This window comes from Rhododendron vialii, chromosome 10a (genome assembly GCF_030253575.1).
Source record: "Rhododendron vialii isolate Sample 1 chromosome 10a, ASM3025357v1".
Lineage (NCBI taxonomy): Eukaryota > Viridiplantae > Streptophyta > Magnoliopsida > Ericales > Ericaceae > Rhododendron > Rhododendron vialii.
The window spans coordinates 4,790,517-4,808,629 of record NC_080566.1 but is presented as its reverse complement, the minus strand read 5'-3'; the positions used below and the strand labels follow the sequence as shown (position 1 = coordinate 4,808,629).

Here is an 18,113-nt window from a genome sequence, read left to right as displayed (position 1 = left end):
CAATACTCACTCATTTGCCCGGCACGCATTTGGAGTGTTAGAATAAATGGATATAATAAATAATGAAATCGTAATTAATTACAATCTCAATATCATGATATGCAAGGATTCTAACATCCCCAAACTCAAGTAGGTCTACCAACTTGAGTTTGAAAAGCCCACAGAAACTAAGAACAGCCAAGCCAAGCCAGGGTAGAGAAACAGTCAGGATAGCCAAAAGCCGGGAGCCAAGAGCTAGGAGAACAGCCAGGAAGAAAATCAGGAGAAACTAAGAAAAACCGAAAAACAAAAAAATTAAGGAGAAATAGATTAATAAAGAAGAGATTACTAGTCCACTACGTAGGGTTGCTCAACGAATCAAGCTAGTCGAGTTTGAGTTCGCGCTTTCGTTCGTTAAAAGTTTGTTCAAGATTGGTTTGTTACATAAATAAACCAAGTTTAAACATATTTTTTTGATGCTCATTAAGATTTTAAACCAAGCTTAAACAAGCTACTACAATATACTCGTTCGGATTGTTATGTGTAAAAAATTCAAGCCACGCGAGATCGACTCGTATTTGGCTGGATTAAAGCTCATTTGAGATCGGCTTCTCTCATAACAAGCTAAGCTCAAACATATTTTTGAAGCTCGTTAAATTTTCAAACCAGCTTGATCAACTATCTGTTTAATTGGCTCGTTTATCACCCCTACCAGCTTGATCAACTATCTGCTTAATTGGCTCGTTTATCACCCCTACCACTACGAAGGGGGAGACTTCCAATTGGTTTACATCGTTCACTGTCCAAGCAGCTTGGGTTTACTCGAATTGCCTTATCTTCACGCCATACAAAAGTGGAGTTTTTTCTGAGCTGATTTTGCCTTGTGCTCAAGGAGCTTCTCATCACCTAACAGTCTAGTGCAATACTCCCGCTCCTTAGAAAGGGCATGATAAATTCGTTTGGAGATTTTAATTAAACTGCTCGATCGGTGCTAGCTCTTCCGATCCATTTTCAAGACAAATTGCTTTCATCTCCGTTTAAGTCGAGAGTGCATACAATTGTTTGTTTTTTTTTTTTGGATAAGCACTTTACTTTTATAAAGCTCAAACTCATGTACAAACTCTAAGGGGCATTCCCCCAAAAAAGAAAGGCCCCAAGAGACAAGCCTCAGCGTACCACAAGAGACATTTAAGAAAAAAAGAACCAAACAACTCTATACAAAGAACTCCTATACTGAACAGTGAGGATCAAAAACTCTAGTTGAAAGGCCCCAACTACAACACAACTCTATGTTCTTATGAGATTTCTTAACACCCCTTTTCAAGTTCAGCAAATCCCAAATTGTGGTTACAGTCTTGAGGATGACCTGATCCAGAGAAGAAACCTTGTGTTGAAAAATCCGCCAATTCCGCTCCATCCAAAGGTCATAGACACATGCAAGCAGCAAACACACTTTTCAAAAGCCAACTCTTAAGCTCAGACCCTTTAACTGTCTAAATATACCATGCAACCACATCCGTAACATCCGGTAAAGAGGAAGGGATTTGATCAGTCAAGCATTGTTTCAAAATAGTCCTCCAAACTGATTGGGAGAATCCACATTGGAAAAACAAGTGTACATGTGACTCCTGGGCATACAATTGTTGCTCCTTCATCTTATGTTTACACCATATATTTTCATCATAATGAAACCCTCAATACACCGTAGAGTATGATTAGACAAATTCTTTATGTACTTCTTCATCGTCTTTCTATATCGATAAAAAATTTCTTTACCATTCAAAAAAGAAGAAGAAGGAATTCGGGACCTTTGTGGGCGGTGCATTACTTCTTTATTTTCAGGCTAAGTTAATTTTGAGAAAATAGGATTCTTTAAGGTTCGTTGTTTTATTAGATATGTGTCGAGGTCGTGTTACTGGTAGGAGTTAGAGCATCTCCAATCCATCCAAAATAGAGGATGGATGTAACACATTGAGGGGAGATTTTGTAATTTATTCCATTTTTTCTTCACTTTTTGTACTTTTTTGGGAGAATTTTTGAGGGACCCACCGTCCTTTTTAGAGTTTGGAGGAATTTTGTACTCCAAATTTACTTTTGGTCCTCTATTTTTAGAGGACCAAATTTACTTTTGGAGGACCAAACTCTAAAAAGGACGGTGGGTCCCTCAAAAATTCTTCCAAAAAGTACAAAAAGTGAAGAAAAAATGGAATAAATTACAAAATCTCCCCTCAATGTGTTACATCCATCCTCTATTTTGGAGAAATAAAGGTGGATTGGAGATGCTGAGCATCTCCAATCCAATACTCTATTTGAGAGTATCAAAATACTCTATTTTATTCATAAAGTGATTTTAAAAGAAATTACTATTCCTATTTATTCCAACCACAAATCCTCTATTTTTCTCTCTAAAATTTCCCTCCAAAATTAACCTCTACTAATTCCCTCCAAAATCACCCTCCAAAAATTCCCTCCAAAAATAATCTGCCACAGCACTTCCCCTCCTGATTTTTACTCCAGTTTTTACTCCACTACATTTCCCCCTCCCTCCCACTTGTTCTTTACTCCAATTTTCTATAGCCCATGGCTTCCACTACATTTCCAATTGATGGGGCTCAATCACAATTTACTAATTATGCAAAAGAAATGGAAGAATGGGAGGAGGAAGATGACATACTACTCCAATTATATGTCTCCAACTCCACCATCATCTCCCAATATATAGAAGAGGAGGATCAACCAGTACGTAAACGCCGTAGAGGATCAATTCCCGGGCACAAAGTCATTGACCGCCAAAGGGAAGCAGCTCATGCTCGCTTGTGGAATGACTACTTCTCGGAGAATCCCAGCTACTGGTTTGAATAATATAGCTACTAGTTTTTAGTTTTAACTACTTTAATTAAAATGGCACATTCCATTAGCCACTGGCTTCATATAACCAAAAAAAAAAAAAACCAACACAAAAATACTTACGATATCCATCTCAGAAGCACCACTTGGATGCTGACGTTCAACCAATCGAACACATCCTTGAAATTTGTTGATGGCCTTATTAATTAACGCCATACGACACTGGAGAGATTTTGTAGTTCGAGCCCCACTGTTATAATTAGGCTTACGCTCTTTATACAAACAAGCAATGCGCTCCCATAGCTTTTGCACCCTTCACTGGATCTTGAGAAACTTCAAGCCATGCACAACATAGAATTTTGTCCTCTTCCACTAAGAAAGCTTTGCCACGTTGGGAAGATTTCCCATCAAGTTCCATACTTGGAAGAAAACTTGAGAGGATAATTTTTACTAGACTTCAGCTCTTGGAGAGGAAGAACTCAGATTTTTTGATGAGAAAAAATCTGTTTTATAGATGAAAGTGTGGTATTGAATTAAATTCACCCATCAATGATGGTGGTAGTTCATCTACCGGCTGTAGAAGTTAATGTTTACAACCTGTGAAATGTATAGAAGTTAAGCACAAATCCTCTGTGAAATTAATGTTGGAGATCAGTGTAGACAGAGTGAGGAATAAACAGAGTGAAGTTAATGATGGTGGTAGTTCAACTACCAGTTTCGGTAGAAACACATAAGGATACAAATGTCATTTTAAAAGGTGAATAGTGTTATAGAGGGATCTTCCATATTTTTTTCCATCCTCTAAATATGGAGGATCAAAATCCCATCCTCTCAAATAGAGGAGGCTTGAGAGGATGGGTTGGAAGAGTTTCATACTCTCAAATGGAGAAATAGAGCATTGGTTGGAGATGCTCTTAGGAGGAGTGGTACAGAGTGGTTCTCTATTTTGTTGGACTGTGATTCGTTCATGAACAGGGCTGGCCCAGGAGTAAGACCAACAAACCTTTGGGCTAGGACAACAAAAAAACAATGGAAAATGATGGCTCATGACGTGTTTTGATAATTAATATCCGCCAAGAATATTTTCAGAATTAACAAATATTTTTAGCAAGTCCTTAACGAGTATTAATTATCAAAACACGTCTTTGGCCGTCATTTTCCCAAAAAACTACAACAAATACACAATCTAACAACATTACATTTAAATATATAGTTTTTGTAGCTTAGTGAAAAGACTTTCACTAAGGAGTAAGGACCTTAAGCTCCATGGTTAAATACTTATAGTTTTTTTTTTATCAGCAAAAAAAATTATTTATTGCTCAACAAAGGGTTCATCGAGGAAAAACAAAAAAAAACAAAAAGAAGAGAAAAAACACCTGCCAGGTTCAATACTCATAGTTAGAGCCCCACTTTAATTGTTTTAAAACTCCTGCCATAGTGCCTCATGATGTTGAGTTAATTGTTTTAGATTCTATCTAGGCTATTAATTAAAATTTATTGGCATACTCTATTTTTTTTATATCTTTCATTTAATTGTTAGTACTTTTTGCATTGATTTTGATTGAAATAATTTAAATAGATACCAAAAATTTAGATCGTATTTGAGAACATAAAACTTACTCTCTCCGTCCCCAAATAAAAGTCCTATATTCCCATTTGTACTTTTTAAGTATACATCTTCTTAATTCTAATTTATTAAGAAAATATCATTATTATACCTTCAACATCAACTTTTACCTCCATTTTTCACAATTATCCTCCAACTTTATCCATTAACATTAACTTTTCAAAAGAATAAATTGATATGTGTACAGACTTTTATCCATTAACTTTTTTAAAATAAACACTTATTAATAGACAATTCAATATAAAATACTGGACTCTTATTTGGGGCCAAGGGAGTATTATCTAAGACTATATATATATAACATTGGGGAATTAAGCAAGCAATGGACATGGAGGTTCATATACTGGTAAGGATGTTCATTTCCATAGCAGTAGTGGCTGTGTTGGGGTTATTCCTACGGCTATACAATATGTTGGTGGCGGAGCCACGGCGGCTCCAATCGAAGCTGAGGAAGCAGGGGATTGACGGCCCGCCGCCGGCGTTGATACTCGGAAATATACTGGAGATGAAGAAGGCCGGCCATGGGACTAAAACGAAGGAGGAAAATGATCCCAAGAACCCAACACTAGTACTCCCCACCACCCACGATTGCAGCACATCTCTCTTTCCCTTCCTCAAGAAATGGAGTCAACTTTACGGTTCGTGTTTCTTTCACTTATCAGTAATCTCATCATCACGAAGCGGGTGTTCTATCTTTTTTTCCTTTCTTCATGTATTATTTGTCAAATTTTTAATAAAAATATTTTGCCGATAAAAAAAATAAAAAATTCCCGTCATCCATCGTAGCATGATATTAACCCGTGACGGAAATCTTGCTAACGATAATCGTATGACTTTATTTTCCTGATAACCACAACAAGATTGTAATAAGGTTACATGTGTTTTACCAAACCATTTTATAGTGTATACTAATAATAAAATTAAAAAAAAAAGGTATCTAAAAATTAGCACAATTCTCAGAGAACTTTTAAAAGTTCCATCCCCAAATAATAGTCCAGTACTCCATTTTGGACTGTCATTTAATGAGTGTCTATTTAAAAAAAATTAACGGATAAAAGTTTGTATAATTATCATTTTGTCCTTTTGAAAAGTTAATGGGTAGAGAATTAATGAGTAAAAGTGAAGGATAATTTTGAAAAGCTGATGTGAAAGGTATAATAATAATGCCTCTTTAATCAACTGAAATTATGAAACTGGACACTTAAAAATGGACAGATGGAGTATAATTGAGATGGTTCTATTAATGGCTTTCTTTTTAAGCTATTTTTTTTCACGATAGTTAGAAATAAAGAGCATCAAGAATTAAATATTCACATGCAATCAATAATTGTTGGTTAATAACTTGTCAACTGGTATCGTTGAGGTGGTTCTATTAATAAGCTACTTTTTTATGATAGTTAGAAATAAAGAGAATCAAGAATTAAATATTTACAATCAATAATTGGTTTTTTTTTTTTATCGGCAACAAAATTTATTATGAAACTTGACAAATGGTACATTGAGAGTTTAGGAAGCCAAATACAAGCCTCAACAAGAAAATGATCGAGGACATAGAATATGGCTGAAAAGAGAAAGACAAGAAGAAGGATTACATCCAACAATAATAAATTGAAAATAATACTCCAAAGAGTAAAATTGACACCCTCGATTAAGCAAGCCTCGTTTCAGAACGGATTCTAAGTACTTATTTTTTAAGAATGCAATTTTAAGCTTAAAAATAATGGGTTTAATAAAATCTAAAAATATGTAATATGTATTTTATTTGAAAGATCTCGATGAGATCTTTTATACGGTGCAAAAAAAATTATTTTTTATTTATATTATTTTTGAATTTGAAAATGTAAAATAAATACTTATTTTTTAAGAAGGTGTTCTAGAACGGGCCATAATAGAACAAACAATGTGCCCCTAAATGTGTTTGCCCCTGCCTCCACCCTAAGCTTTAGGCTAGCTCCCGATGATTCTTCTATTTTCTATTATGTGCAAGTCATTTACATTACCATTATACATATAGTGCTCTCGTTGTGGTACATGTATTCTGAGATGTTGGATTTGTGAAGTGTGATTCGGTCTAGTTTACACTTTGCGGACTATTCGAGGTACGACCTGCCCAGTCAGGTCCCAGGGGCAACTCCCACGGCCATAGCCCTGGGCAGTGCCCCTAATTAAACCCTTGACAGGGGTATTATGGTAATTAATGATGTAAATAGTTTCAACTTCTTTATCCATATTTCATTCTTCATATTCTTGATTGTGATTCACACTTTTTGTGTTTGTTGGTTTGGCCAGTTACTCCACAGTATGTATATATATACGTATACTGTTCTGTTACATATAGAGAGATGTACTAACGGGCGAGTAATTCATTTTTACTAATTGGTTAATTGATATATAGGTCAAGTACTTGTGTTTTCTCTGGGATACATACAAATAGTGCTTGTCAGCCAGCCTGATTTAGTGAGAGAGATAACGACATGCGCATCGATGTTGGAGTTGGGGAAGCCTTCGTACAAGCAATTCGAGGCTCTGCTTGGCAAGGGCGTTGTCACTTCTAATGGGACGCTGTGGAAACACCAGAGGAAAATTATAGCCCCTGAGTTTTACTTGGACAAAGTTAAGGTGTGTGCATGATCAACTACATACTTAATTAGCTTGTTCTTTTCCAAAAGAGAGTATATTTTTTACGGAGCTGTTGAATCTCGCGTGTTTATTTTGGTTTTGGACGGTCTAGATTTTATACGAATCGTGTTAGTCCAAAAACTCCGCCTTATCATTTCTACTAATAATATATTCTTGTAGGGAATGATGAACCTGATTACAGAGTCTGCAGCAATAATCTTGAACTCGTGGAAGGGAAGAATCGAGACCGAGGGAGGAATTGCTACGATAAACATTGCTCGCGACATGCGAAGCTTCACGGGGGATGTCATTTCCAGAGCTTGTTTCGGAAGCGACTATTCGAAGGGGGAAGAAATTTTCAACAAAATCAGAGCCCTACAGAAGGCCACATCCAATATGACATTGTCTTCCGCAGTTCCTGTCACGAGGTTTGGATGCTATGGATGCAGGATGCTGATTGATTAACGGTTATAGATAGAGTAATCTTCTGTGAGAATGGGTCATCAATTTCTTTGTTACTACTTAAAATAAAATTAAAAAAGGGTGAAATTCCATGGAAACCCCTTCATCTGTTTTCCACTGAGATCCCATAACGTTTAAAACCGCTCATATAGATCGACTTCCTCTTCTATAACTGTTAATCAATCAACATCCTTTTGTCAAAAGATTGTAAAGTTTGTGGAAAACCATATCTATGCCTGTTTCCCATGGAGACCCCATAACGTTTAAAATCACTCATGCAGACCCCTTAACTTATAACTGTTAACCAATCGGCATCCTTCTGTCAAAAGACCGTTAAGTATCAACGAAAAGTGTTATAAAATAGACAAAAATACCATTGTTGTTCAATATATACATTTCGAATCTCTTAAATTTTAGAGGTTGTGAGTGCATAAATTCGTATTAACTCCCTCTGTCCCAAATTCTTAGTCTTTTTTGGTAGTATGTGTTATTTTCCAATTGATTATATCTTACCATCTATAATCTCTTAGATAATTTTTAAAATTTTGTGTAAAAGAACTCATTGAAATCTATCGAACAAGATCAATATTTGATATAAAAAAATATTATAAATTATAAGATATAGCTGATCTTTTGAGACTTGCAAAAAAAAAAAGAACCAAAAATTTGGGACGGAGAGAGTATTATGAAAGTAAATTTAAGAGATTCATTATGATATACCAGTTCCTTCAAGATTCTTATCATCCAAATTCAGCCTACCGATTAGAAAGATTTCCGGTGCAAAGAACATTGACGCGCGCGTTAATCTAACATACACAACTGTTCGATCCCTACGTTATTACAGGTATATTCCAACCAAGCAGAATAGGGAAACATGGGCACTAGAAAAGGGTCTTCGAACCTTAATCCTAAATGTGGTGGAAGAGAGAACAAAATCAGGCGGTGATGAGAATGACTTGCTGCAAATGCTGTTGGAAGGTGCTAAAAACAGTACCGAACTGAGCAGAGACGGAACAGAACGGTTCGTCGTCGACAACTGCAAAAGTATGTACTTAGGCGGGTACGAAACCACTGCAGTTTCAGCCGAATGGTGTCTCATGCTGCTGGCTGCAAATCAAGAGTGGCAAGGCCGTGTCCGGGCCGAGGTGCTTCAAATCTGTGGCGGCCGAATTCCGGATTATGACATGATTCGTAAGATGAAACAGGTATGTATATACATAGTACATTCTTTGCAGGGTTCGGAGATGCCTATCTTGCTAAACGAGATAATATGAAATACTATGATTTGCTGCAGCTAACCATGGTGCTGAATGAATCATTGCGCCTTTATCCTCCGGTGGCTACAATATCGAGGGAGGCCTTGAAAGACATGAAATTCGGCGACATCGAGGTCCCCAAGGGCGTTCACCTAATGTGCCCGATCGTGGCGCTCCAAACGGATCCCGAGTTTTGGGGTCCTGACTCGTACGAGTTTAAACCGGAAAGGTTTGCGAATGGTATCGCAGGTGCATGTAAGCTGCCTCATTTGTACATGCCGTTTGGGGCCGGGCCGCGCGGGTGTCTCGGCCAGTTCATGGCCTTGGCCGAACTCAAATTACTGATTGCCCTGATTCTGTCCAACTTCTCCTTCACTCTGTCTCCAGATTATGTCCATTCACCGGCATTTCATATGGTTATCGAGCCCGAACATGGAGTTGATCTTGTGATGAAGAAGTTGTGAGATCTGCACATTACAATCTGTTAATTTATGTTGCCTTTGAATGTATTGAAACCACCGTTATCAAATACACTTTCTTCCCAAGGGTTCTAGCGCAGATGGTTACTTCCTTCGGACCTTTACCCTCCCAGGTGCCGGGAGGGCTTGGGTTAAAACCTCATTTGACCAAAAAATAAAATTACTTGTTCAGTTTTTTTTTTTTTTTGGGTAGGTAAATCTGTTTGTGCAAGCTCAGAATTGTTATCTATTTTAATATGGAAAGGAGAGCAACAATTTGGTATCTCTTTTCTTTGTTATCGCTGCTTCTATCATTCATTTGATTTGTGTGTGTGTTTTACTAACTAAAATAAGTGCTTATTTTTTAAATAAATATTTATTTTGGTATTTAAAGGTGATCTATTGTGAGAGAATTACCTATCTCGTAAAACAAAAAATAAGTATTTAAAAAAAAACCTTAGCGAAACGAGGCCTTATTTTTGTCTTTCTTGTGTGCAATATATCTTTTATCAGTTGTATTAGACACACAGAGTAGGTTATAATCTGTTTTATAAATAAAGTACTTACCCTTCCACTGGAAAAAAAAGTTAGTAAGTCTCTTTGTTGAGGAAATAAAATTAAAAAAATACAATTCTCAAATGCGAAAGGAAAAGGATTTACATGGAGGTTGAACTCGACGAAGGGAAAGTTGACTGGTTCATTCTATTCTAAGATATCTATGGTCAACTCTTTGGTGGCAAGTTAGATTAGTAACGGAGCCAGAAAACAAAGTCAGAGGGGGCCAACTAAGAAGGAAATTTTGGTTGGGTGATTTTTTAAGGCTAAATCGAGTCACTCAAGTTTTTACAAAATCATTTAAATAAATTGAATTACAGTATTATTCTTAAGAATTGATCGTTACCACATGGTATCATTTACCATAATTTAGTTTGCTCAAAAGGAACAGAAATTGGGATGGGGCTGAGCTGCCCCACAATAGCTCCATGGACGAGCATTTGTTAGTTCTTTAGCTATTGTATTACCACGAAAGAATGAAGTTTTCAAACCTTACCCAAAACATATACTATATGATTCCTGAATGCAAAAATTGGTATTGAGAGCTTTAAGTAGTTGACCAATAAAATGTTGGTGTTCAAAGCTTACCCAATAATTAATTTATTTACATGAAATATAAAATTTATGTGAATAAAAAATATTAGTCCAGAAATACAAGAAGGTAGCCTTGAATTTGGAGTTAGGCAGTAAAAGAGAAATTTTTTGTGAATTCTCTAGTCTCGGTATGAATGGCCTATCCTTGACCGGACCGGAGAGAAAAATAGTCGTGATGCGCGTAAAATGGCCTTGACAAAATGACCGTTGAACCAACAAATAGAAGACATATTACCCTATGAAGCAAAGCAAAAATTATTTCCAACAAAAAAACAAAGCACCGGGCTCCTTAGTAACTCTGCCACTAACTTAGATATACTCATGTCCGTTGGAAAAAAAATTCTAACTCAAAAAACACTTATTACCCCTATTTTCAATCATTACTCTCATTTGTCTCTCCTCTCTCCAATCATTATTCTCATTTCTCTCTATATTTCTTTCCACTCATTACCCCTGTCTCCAATCATTACTTTATTTTCTCTTTCCACTCATTACCCAAAAATCAAATTCAAAAATTTTCAAAGCATTATCCAAACAAGGCATAAGTTTTTTTAACTCTCATCTACAAAACATGCCCCACTATAATTAGTATTTTTAAAGCGCTTTCAATCATGGTATTAATCTGATTAATTATTAGTTGCTGAATGTATTCTTCACTAATGTATTATTAATCTCTTTCAAGTGCTTTCCAAGACATCACTTGAAAGAGCCTTCGTGCTTGATATGAGCCTTCTTGTGATGAAAAGGAGAAATAGAATAAAGAAGAGAGTAGTCCACTTTGATGAGGGGAGACCTCTAATTACTTCACAAGTGTGAATGTGACCGTGACTTCTTCTTCTTCACAATAATTATGCTGTGTTTAGATTGTGTTTTGAAATTTTTTTGAAAATGGTAGGGGTAATAAGTGGATAGAGATAGAGAGAAAAATAGTGGAAGTATGGAAAATCTAGAGGGAATTTTTTGAAAAATTCTTTTTGAGAAGAGAAGAGAACAAGGCATTAAGAAACTTTAAACATTTTTTGACTTCCTCATTTGCATTAATCATTAATGTACTATACAAGATATGTCGCGATTCATGAATACTAAAATAACGAAGGACCAAACTTTTCCAGAAGCTAGGGTTCTGCTTGGGGGAGGGGGTTGCGGCTCCTGTCCTCCACCCTCCCCCATCTCTCCTACCTCCTCCCTCTCCATCTCCCACACTGGCCTCTTCCTCTTAGTTGTCCCTCGAGTCAGTTTCAGCCACCGCCACTCTCCGAGAACGTTGTTTTTCGGCTGTCTTTGGAGATGCTTTGATGGCAATAGGTAGATATGTTGATGTGGGAGCTGATTGTGAAGACCGAATACGGGGTTTCTTTGTTTTCATCTTCTCCTGAGTGTTTCTCTCGATCCGGTTTTTTACCGTGAGTCTTTCTCCCGGCTGGGTTTCCCCAATTCAGTGTCATTATCCCCAAGTTCTGGTCTCCCCAGATTTGGTAAAAACAAAGCTATGTTGGTTTGTTTCTATGGGTTTTGTTGGCGTTTCATTCGTTGGTCACTAGGGTTTGCCTGCTATCTTCGATGTCAGCTTGTTTTCGTCTAGGAGGTTGATGCTGGCTGATGATCAAGGATTTGTTGACGTGTTGGTTTGTGAGGTTCTGGTGTTAAAAGCTTTTGAATCTAGACCGTCTGATTATTGTCTCTATTTGGAAGTGATAACCCTCTTTAGTTGTTTGATGTATGTTCATTTCGTATCAATGAAATCCCATACCATTCTGACCCAAAAAAAAAATTTAACGGACCTAATTAAATACATCTCTCTCATTTTAGAATAGAGATAGATCAATAATGAACCTAAAGAATCATACATAACCCCATCACGATCATCCTTGCAGCAAAATTAAGATATAATGCAAACTGTGACATTGACTGCTTGAATTTGTTTAGAGAATGAATTCGGATTAAGCAACTCGATCGGATTGCCTTATTTTTTGCTCAGCAAAAGAAATTTATTAATCTTTATAAAAGATTATAAAGATTAAACATATCAAAAGCACACCGGCAAGAAGTCACCCAAGATTGAAGGAAGACGATATGCTAACCGAAACATCAAAACCAAAGAAGACACCACAAACAAACACCTAAAGAAGCCAAACACCAAACTATATCCAAATAATCGAAAACAAACCCTCAGCATCCAAAAAACCGCCAAAAACTGCCCTGTGCTTGAGGAGCTTTTCTTCACCTAATACAATATATACTCGCTCCTTTGACGGGCATGTTAGTATATTGATTAGGAGATTTCTCCTCCTTCAAAGAGATTAACTTCTTCACGTCTCCTCTTAAATTGGGGAGCATACAATACTTCCTCCTTGATTTGTCTTGCATTCACGCCATACAAATGTCAACCACTTGATGTTAGGAAACACTACAAAAAAATAATAATAATGTGGCAGGCATGACTCGGTGGAGGGACCCGTATGGTGACCACGTCATACGTACTGGCCAGTCAGACCCGTGGATTTAAGGGATTGTATGGACTGGCGGTGCACAGTGTTCACCATCCCTCTGCCGGACTAGTATAGCCGAACTAAGACCGTTCATCAACGGAGAAATCATGGACCTGGATACGGGATAGTTGGTTATGACCCCCTGTTCGGCGGCCTCCTGCCGAACCAACTAGTAACTCCATAGAAGTTTGAATTACAGCCGGGCTGTCCGGACCGGCAGAACCGTTAGCCGCCAAGCCACCCCTGCTGCTTGACTTGGAGAGGAAGTTAGGTAGAGTCAAGTAGGTGTGACAGGTGGCGTGGAACCGTTTCCCCAATTACACAAGCGGATCGTGGAGATCGTGTCAGGGCTCAGACTACAAACCTGATTTGGCGTAACGATTGATGAGCCAATCACCGAGCGCGTGGTGCATACACGTGGGCTGGTTTCTATGTTTCCTTTGCCTATAAAAGAAGCAGTCCCCCTTGAGAGTGAGGTAAAGAACTCTTCCCCTCAGAAACCCTAAACTACTTAAAAGCTCATCTTCCCTCTCACTGACTTAACCATCGGAGTGCCTATCTCGGACTCCCCACGATCTGGGTTTGGGCACTAACGCTGGTGTCACCTGTGCAGGACCCAACCATATCCAAGATATATTATGTGGAAACTTTATGTCCATCTCACAACTAATTGGCAATGAGTGGAAAGGTCTCAGATGTTATTAAGTTATCACTCATTGCACTCCTAAGCAATGTGGGATTTATTTCCTTAACATCCCATCGTGCAGCTTTTTCGCTGGTCTGTCATTGCGGGGTGTGAATTTTATAAAATGTGGGGTGGAACAGGCTCTGCTCTGATACCATGTGAAAACTTTATGTCTATCTCACAACCAATTGACAATGAGTGGAGAGGTCTCAGATATTATTAAGTGATCACTCATTTCACTCCCAAGCAATTTGGGATTTATTTCCTTAACACATTAACCTAGCCACCTTTTCATCCAAGGTTCATTCAGAGAAAGCTCAGCACCACAAATAATAATAATAAAAGATTACTTAAATATGTTTTTTTGCAGTTATATTAGATGCACAAGCCAAAAAAAAAAAGATTATCAAATGAAGTAATTACCCCACCACACCCAAAAAAAAAAAATATATAGTTTATCAAATCTCTTTGCTGAGCGACTAAAATTAAAAAATGAAATTCTCAAATGGGAAAGGAAAAGGATTTACATGGCTGGTTCAATTCTGGCAAGTCGACTGGTTCAACTTGTTGTGTGTACCTAGACTTTTTGCTTATTCTATTCTAGGATATCTGTGGTCAACTGTTTGCTTTTAATGTGTTCTTCACTAATACTACTATTAATCTCTTTCAAGTGCTTTCAAGACATCAAGAGGTTAAACCTCGAGATCGAATAAATCAAACATGCTTTGATATGAGCCTTCTTGTGATAAAATTAAGGAGAGAAATAGAATAAAGAAGAGAATACTAGTCGTCCCACTTCGATGAGGGAAGACCTCTAATTACTTCACACGTGTGAGTGTGAATGTGAACGTGACTTCTTCTTCTTCGCAATAATTCGCAATAATTAAGAAACTTTAAACGTTTTTTTTTACTTCTCATTTGCATTAATCATTAATAATGTACTATATATACAAGATATGTCCCGATTCATGAGTACTAAGTACTAAACAATGAACCTAAAGAATCATAACCCCATCACAATCATTCTTGCAAGCAAAATTAAGATATAATTAATGCATACTGTGATATTTACTGCTTGAATTTGTGTAGACTCTAGAGAATGAAATTCGGATTAAGCAACTCGAACGGATAGCCTTATTTTTCACATGTGCCTCACAAAAGTTAAACTTTTTGTGAGTTGACTTTGTCCTGTGTGCTTGAAGGGCTTTTCTTCACCTAAGACAATACTTGCTCCTTTGACTGGCATGTTAGCTAGATTGATTTGGAGATTGCTTCAAAGAGAATAAATTATATACACCGGCACTCCTTAATTTGACCGGCAGGAATAAGTTAATTCCTTAGATAATTTAATCTCTTACTTAAATTGCACGGTTTTGTTCGATCATTTCCAGGATAATTGCTTTTGTCTCCTCTTAAGTCGGGGGTGCATACAATACTTCCTCCTTTGTGATCTTGTGTTCACACCATACAATACTTGATATTGTTAAGATTACTTAAATATATGTCTTTTTCCAGTTGTATAAGATGCGCATCTAGCTGACAATCTCTTTTATCTATGAAGTACTTACCCTTCCACCACACCAAAAAAAAATTAAAAAAATAAAAGATTATCAAATCTCTTTGTAGAGCAACTAAAATTAAAAAATGAAATTCTCAAATGGCAAAGGAAAAGGATTTACCTGGAGGTTCAACCTTGTGAAGGGCAAGTCGACTGGTTCAACTTGTTGTGTACCTAGACTTTTTGTGAGCCTTCCTGTGATATATATACAGTCCGGATCCAATGAGGGATCCCGCACGGTGCTACCATGCGGGACTCCTCTTTCCCGATCAAATTGCGACTATTCGAGTCGCTCAAAGTGATCAGAACGTGATTTTAAGGGTATTCGCAAGAAATCAGCAAAAAAAATGATCGGGAAGGGCTTGATCCGAACAGTTTTTTATTGAACGGTTCAGTAAAAAACTGCTCGAATCAAGCCCTTCCCGATCATTTTTTTTTCTGATTTCTCATGGGTACCCTTAAAATCACGTTCTGCACACTTTGAGCGGCTCGGATCATCGCAATTCGATCGGAAAAGGGGAGTCCCGCACCGTAAGGCCGTAAGGGATCCCTCATTGGATCCGGACTGATATACAATCCGGATCCAATGAGGGATCCCGCACGGTGCTACTGTGCGGGACTCCCCTTTCCCGATATATATATATATATTTTGAACGGTGAAGAAGAAAATTTTATTAAGAGGAGAGAAGAGTACAAAACTATGGCAAGCAAAACATGGCATCACAACGCTAGGGATACATCCCAACGAGGTTGGCACCTATCCTAGCGCCAATCATATGCTAAGGAGCCTAAAAGGTTGATAAAGTAATCAACCAGAGCAAAAATATTATTAATAAGAAGCTCGATAATGTGTAACTTTAAACATTTCTTGACTTCCTCATTTGCATTAATCCTTAATGTAGTATATACACAAATCATTCAAAAAAAAAAGTATATACACAAATGTCATGATTCATGAATGTTTAGTGCAGTTGGTCAGTCATTGTCTCCCCTTTGTGGAAAGTCTTGGGTTCGAGCTCCACAGGAGGCAAGCCCTTTAGGGGGCCAGGGCTATGGATAGCTTCTGGTCTTCCCGTACTAACTCTAACACCCCCACTAACTCCCACTGAATGTATATCGCTGTGACAAAAAAAAAAAAACTAAACTCGACTCATGATAGAAACTAAGAATTCTTTCCCGACTCCCGAGCCAAAAAAGTTTGATCCATCACGATTTGGACCTGGTTCTTACGCATTTTTACCTTTTGTTGGAGGACCTAAGATTTGCCCTGGAAAAAAAATTCGTTAGGAAGCAAATACTCATATCCATGTACCATGCACCACCTAGTTAAGAGGTTTAGGTCGGAAAAATTGACTCCGAACAAGAAGGTTTTTTATATTCCCCTACCTAGTTTCCGAGAAAGGTCTTCCAATTCGCCTCTTTCCGCACGAAGCTTCGTCTTGTTCCCATAGAGGTTATGGAGTGTGTTGTAAATTTTTATTTCTAACCAAAATTTTGTGTGTGTGAGAGCTAGTGTGCGTGTCGGACCGTTGTGATACAATACTTGTGCTTATCGATATGAACATGTTGTACCATTTGCGGTACGTAGATCTCTGTCGTTCTAACATTGTAGTAATAGTCAGAATTTTGCTAATAATACCCATGCGATGGTGCCTCTATTTCTTTGTTGTTTTAATCCTTTTTGTCTTTGGTGCTTGTTTGGTTTTGTCCGCGGTCTAGCGAGGGTGGAGCAGTTTTTGTCGGTTTTAGCGTTCGGTTCTCTTTTCAGTTCTTCTAGTTGCTTTGTTCGGGGAAGTAGCTTGGGTGTTGGTGTCTGCTGTGCTTCTGTTGCGGGTTTTGGGCTTTCCTTTTCGGTTTTATGCGGCTCTGTGTGGCTTTCTCTTCTGTTTTTGGTCTTTCGGTTGGTTTCTGTGGTTTGGTGGTGTTTCCGGTGTTTGGTCTGGGCTTTTCCTCCTTTAGTCTTTGTTGCATTGGCTGGCGTCTTATCTTCCTAATTTTTTGGGTCTTGGGTGGCACTTTGCTGTTGCGCCCTTGATCCGTTTAGTCTTTCTATTCTCATTCAATGATTAATATATTTCTTTTGCCCCGGGAAAAAAATACTTACGCAATTAGTAGGATCCAAAAACTGGTTTGTGTATTTCAAAAAAATACTTATGCGATTAGGATCCAAAAAATACTTATGGTTTGACGTGCTTGGCAATGGCATTTTTCCTCTAGTTTTCTCTATTTCCTTGTTTTGGTTGGTTCTTTGCCGACCTTATAGATATAGTTACATATATATGAGAGTAAATTCTATCCACCATGAGTGAAAATCCCATGGTTTTCACCACAGCCTATGGGCCCTACAAAATTATTTTTGTTATAATCTGAACCCCTCGTTCCAAACTGCCCCTCGTTCCGTTGAGCCACTTGAATGGCTTTCGATCTCTTCACGCCACGCAACAGCGAACTCTTTGTGAGTTTAATTTGCTTCCCTCGAGGAGCTTTTCATCACCTCGATCATGATGCCGTACCCGCTCTTTTGACTGGCATGGTAAATTTATTTTGAGTCTTATCGAATCTCTTGCTGCTTTCGGTTCATTTTCTCAAGACAACTGCTTTCATCTCCTGTAAGGTTTTTGTGGGGTACTACTGCATGGCGCATGTACATCAAAGACACGTAGCGGTAGCGGTAACGTCTCATGAATCGAAGGATTTGATATGTACCACTTGATATAAGCCTTCCTGTGATAAATAAACACATTACAGAACAAGAAATAGAAGAGTCCACTTCGAGCGAGGAAGACCTCCGATCGGTTCACATAGAGGCCGAGGACGTTACCTCTTCGCGCGGCTCTTCCACGCATCAAAAAACTTTGAACAATTTTTAACTCCAACCCGGCCATTTGGATTCATTAATATTGTTGATTATATACATGAAATAATTCAATTCATTAACCCATGATCCTAATTCCTAAGAAATTACTTCTTCCGTCCCTATTTAA

At 37.8% G+C, this 18,113-nt stretch overlaps 1 protein-coding gene across 1 annotated transcript; it reads left to right on the top strand.

Moving 5' to 3' along the window:
- Positions 1 to 4,780: 4,780 nt before the first annotated feature.
- On the top strand, positions 4,781 to 9,524 carry LOC131302274 (cytochrome P450 714C2-like). Its single transcript, XM_058328824.1, has 5 exons — positions 4,781 to 5,091; positions 6,849 to 7,072; positions 7,253 to 7,500; positions 8,379 to 8,739; positions 8,829 to 9,524. The coding sequence occupies exons 1-5, from the start codon at positions 4,782 to 4,784 to the stop codon at positions 9,252 to 9,254; spliced, it is 1,569 nt and encodes a 522-aa protein (XP_058184807.1). The 5' UTR covers position 4,781; the 3' UTR covers positions 9,255 to 9,524.
- Positions 9,525 to 18,113: the final 8,589 nt, after the last annotated feature.